Source organism: Prionailurus viverrinus, chromosome A2 (genome assembly GCF_022837055.1).
Source record: "Prionailurus viverrinus isolate Anna chromosome A2, UM_Priviv_1.0, whole genome shotgun sequence".
Taxonomy (NCBI): domain Eukaryota; kingdom Metazoa; phylum Chordata; class Mammalia; order Carnivora; family Felidae; genus Prionailurus; species Prionailurus viverrinus.
The window spans coordinates 133,387,182-133,392,181 of NC_062562.1; the positions used below are offsets into that span (position 1 = coordinate 133,387,182).

General features: G+C 33.0%; 1 protein-coding gene across 1 annotated transcript in view; it reads left to right on the forward strand.

The window, feature by feature from the left end:
* The window catches only part of FOXP2 (forkhead box P2), a 565,342-nt gene that overhangs the window by 302,371 nt on the left and 257,971 nt on the right, over positions 1-5,000 (forward strand). Inside the window, exon 4 of the mRNA XM_047845413.1 lies at positions 2,835-3,012. Within this exon, the coding sequence (XP_047701369.1) occupies positions 2,845-3,012 (168 nt within the window). The 5' untranslated portion in view covers positions 2,835-2,844. The remainder of the gene's footprint in view (positions 1-2,834; positions 3,013-5,000) is intronic.

Here is a 5,000-nt window from a genome sequence, read left to right on the forward strand (position 1 = left end):
CTCACATTGTACCAGACATATTTTCTCCTGTAGAGAATAGGTGTAGAGATGTCACTAGGAGAAACTTAGTGAATCCTGGAAAGCATCTTCATTATCCTTGAAGATACACCTCCTTTATAGTGGACATACGCCAAGCTCTCTTCTTTAGGTGATACATACATTATAATCATCTGATAACACAGTTGCCCTTCCTTTCATGTATTAATGTTGGGTCAGATGCTTTTGTTTTGTAGAGGAAAAAGTACTGTCACTGTTACTGTTTTCTTAAGCGTGATGTTACTAACTCTTAGATGATTGAACTGAAAATGTGAATCACAGTTGATACTCTAGGGTTTTATAAAGTCAAAAATTCCACAAGGTATGATAAAATCCTCTGGATAATAGAAATTGGAAGTTATGTAGGTCTTTATCATTGTAATAAAGATTTAGACCTACGCCTCTGCTTGTTGGTTACTCTTAATTATTTGATGGCCTTGATTATAACACAATAATATATGCAGAATTCTTTAATTCATTCAATTAATGTCAATTCTGACATTAACTACACAAAGGTTAATATTAAATACTGCATTTGTCTGCTATATTTGAAAATACGGGGTTTTTTGTTAATTTTTGTTCTGTATGTTGCAAACTCCGTCCAGAGATAATAAGTATTTCAAATAAATTTGGATGAAGTAAAAACATACACATACATATATATTCAATATCTCTTGTCGAGAGTAAAATTTAAATGTAATATGTAGAAGTTATATCTATCTGTTTCTACAGTTGGAGAGGACCCAAATTATAATTTTCATATAAGTAGTAAAGGCAATCAGACCTTTTCTCTGAATATTTTAAACATTGTGCATGTAAAATTTATGCCTAATTTGAATACTTATTAGCTGCCTAATCTCAGAAAAGAGTATTAGCTTTGTTTTTTTTCCTTATAAAATCCATCACTGTGTATCAGTTTTCATTTGTATGATTTTCCTGTGTTAGTGTTCAATAAGATGTTTAACAAAACCTATTTATTCATAAGCACATTTGGTTCAAAAGTTGTTTACTATAGTTCTGGCAACTGCTTCCTTTGTGATGTTGGGATTTTTGTTGTTGCTTTTTTTCTTTTTTTATCAGAACAGCTTTAAGTCGTATATGTAGTTTTTGTTATCCGAACTTGCTCTGCTAGCCCAGCTACTGGTGGTCTTTTATAAATCAGCAGGTCTTTCTTTCTTTAATTGACTTTTTAGAGTCACAGATATAATATAACGATTTAGGCTTTGATGAAAATACCTGTTAAAACTGTTAAATGATAACCATTAATTTTTAATAATTACAATATGAGGATGCAAGAAACTTCGGATGGGTATTTGTGTGTCTGTGTGTGTGTGTCTGTGTGTGTGTGTCTCTATGTGCGTGTGTCCATGATCACGTTTTGTAAGGATCTGGGAAGAAGGTTTCTCCATGACATGAAAAGATATTAAGCCTACATTTGCTCTGTAATAAAAGCATTAAAAATTTTTAACAGACCGAAGTCTTAAAATATGACCAAGTTTAAAATAGAGAAATCACATGGCAACACAAAATTAGATTGAGTGATAAGTTTAACGTCCTTCTTTACTTTAGGCTAAGTCCCCTGTCTGTCTAGCATTACTGTTAAAGCCACAGCACAGCCAGGTTGTTTCTGAAATTCTGTCCGTAGAAGTAAAACAGAGAAGTGCATCTAGTAGGTTATCGCATGGGATTCAGATATCTTTGAGAGCCAAAACTAATCTTTCTAAACCACAGATTCAAGATGTCCTGTGAAATTCTGGTTTGTAAGAGCACATTGGTTCTTTATTTACTGCAAGGATTTCCACTGATCTTGGCAGGACATCTCATTGCTATCCTGAAAGTACAGTATATTTATGCAGTGAAAATGATAAAACATTTATTACTGTAGAGAAGGTAATATGCATAATTTATGCTGTTTTTAGCACAATCATTAGTGATATTCTTGATAGATTTTATTTCCAGCTTTCATATCTAATACATGCCTGGAAAATTAATTTTATATATACTTTCATTTATTTGCCTATGTTAAAATTGAGTTTTAAGTCATCTTCAAGTGAACAGTTTGATTGCTGCTCATGCATAAGCTTAATTACTTCCCAGGAAGGACAGTATTAAATGTTTTAAATGTCAGAAAAATAAATGAATATGAGCTGTTTGATTAAAAAAATAGGCAATATCTGACGTGTTTGCAGCAGGAGCTTTTTCTTAAAATGCCTCCAAGGCAAAATTTTATTTAGTCACAAAAAAAAAGAAACCCATTATACTATTTATCATTGGTTGATACCATATGATTTGTAACACCCTTACAAAATTTTAATTTTGTATGATTAGCTGTGCATCATTAAACAACAGCCTTGCATAAGATGTGCTGTAAAAATCTGACAGAATCAAGATAGTGAATATTTAAAATAAGGCTGTATAGTCATCCATGGTTGTCAAAGGTAGATAATAGGAAACATAGAACAGAGTGTGCAATCGTGCCTTCATTTAAACTGGTTTTATAGGTAGACTTTAAAATGTGGTCGTTCATAAATGCTACTGACCATGCTATATGCATGGTATGTTACTTTGGCTGTTAAATGTAGCCACACAAAAACTGCTTATAGAAACCATAATTTCAGTGATTAGTATCTGGATGAAAGCTGAATTTGTATTGCTTTTCTTGGTAAATGACTATTCAAGGCGTTTTTTTTTTTTTTTTCCTAAAGATGCTGTCTCTGTAATTGGCAGAGAGGGACATCTTGATAATGGAAGTGTGAAGGTGTAACGTGCGTTAATTGATACTTCTTAATCACTTTTAGGTATTAAGTCATGATGCAGGAATCTGCGACAGAGACAATAAGCAACAGTTCAATGAATCAAAATGGAATGAGCACTCTAAGCAGCCAATTAGATGCTGGCAGCAGAGATGGAAGATCAAGTGGGGACACCAGCTCTGAAGTAAGCACAGTAGAACTGCTGCATCTGCAACAACAGCAGGTAAGTTTTGTTTTCTTCCGGGATTCCTTGAAACAAATAAGCTTTGAATGTTCTTGAATGTGAAAAATGTATTCCTAGCAAATTGAGCATGTTGTGTTAAGCTAAAGGATGCTGAGAATTTCTTACGATTTGGAACATGACTGAAGTGTCAGGAAAGATAGGATTTTCATATTAGTTACGTCATACCAGCACCAGAATGCCCTTCAGGTGTCAAACTATTAATTAAGTTCGCAGGGGGTGATTTTGGGAAGGTTCTGTAAAGCTTTGTAACAAATATTTTATAGCTTCTGGTTTACTGGCTAATATTGCACTGCAGAACGTGGTACTTCGTTTTCCACCAGAGGGCCACATTACTTGATACTTGCTTCTACAATGAATTTCTTCCAAGTCTAAGCTAAGGTGAAAAGGACCACAAGGACTTTTCATAACACAGATGCTTGCCTGTGATAGCTGCAAATATTAGCTATTAATTAGTAGAAATTGGCTGAGAGATTGTGAACCGTGTAAACACTCTGAACATCTATGTTGCTTTTCTGGAAAACTCATTCCAAGATATTTTGAATACGCATCTTTCGATAACATTGAAGAGCACTTTTTTATTTTCTGCTAGTGGCTCATAAAACGCAGTTCTCTTTAAATCTGGAAAAGTAAACAACTGCCCAGTAAAGGCACATTTTTAAGTAGTCTGTTATTCTTCTTAGATAATAGATTCATTTTTCCCAATTTTGTTTGTCAATGAAATATTCTTTTCAGCCAAAGAATAGCCACTCCATTCTTCACTGATTCAACTCTGCGGAAATAGTGACAGAGAACAGAAAGCTTTCAAAGCATATACTTATATTAGGCCAAAATGAATACACCTGTTTGACAATAAGATTATATTTTATTTGATTTAAAATAAGGGTTATTTCTTTAAAATTCTGGATTGCATTCAGACTAAATGTAAAAAAAAAGTTAAAGCAAATGCCCACAATAGAGTAAAATTTAATAGAATCATTATTTTAAATAATACCAGTATTTCGCAAGTTATCCTGGAGTATATGTGCTGAATAATGTCTTAACCTTTAGGCATTGTTTTTGAGAGTAATCTTTTAAGAGAGCTAGACATAACACTTTGAATAGGTTCCCTATTATTTTGGAATTGTCTCTTTTCACAGACAGTAATCATTAGGAAGATAATTTTTATTTCGTTTTAAAATATTTTTTAACCATCATAGGAATTCAATGTCTACCAAAGTCCCAGGTTTAGCCTGTTTTACAAATTACCTTAAATAAATGCAGTTTTCGGGACAGCCCTTTTCTCCCTTTCATGTATTTACAGGAAACATACCACTGGAGTGCTATCAAATTCCTACTGACTCCCCTAACTAAGAGTCCTAAGAATTTATAGCCAGATTCTATTTTATGTGAGAATATAGTAGAATGCATTTATAAAAACATGTGAAATCAACAACAGAAAATGAACATTGCAGTTTAGTACTAATAGACAATACTTTCTGAAGGGAGATACAAAGAAATAACTTTCTTTTTCTTCAAAGCTCTGAGTAGATCTTAAAAAGAAAACAGAGTCAAATCATGGCTATGCTTTACAGCACTCCGAAGGCAATTTATGATAAATCTGTAAGGCGTGTTTATAACCTGAGTCTGAAGTTTACTTTGTCTATCAGTTTGTTGGTATAAACCACAAACAAGAGTAAATACAAAAAGTTATGTCCTTACGATAACCTAGAAACTTTAGTCATGTACTGCATGTTAGTGGAGTGACTTCTAGAAGTGATTTAGCACAATGGGTATAGTAGGTGTCTACAAAAGACACTTTAGGAAGTGTCTCCAGGAAGATATGTAATAATTTGATAAATAAACATTCAAAAACCTTTGTAAATGTCTCTTCCCTTGGTTACGTTTTTACTATGTTAATATAGGTAGAAACTTAAGGTTATTGAATTTTTGTCCTTCTGTGAATGTATTTTAGAATGGCTCTTTAAGTT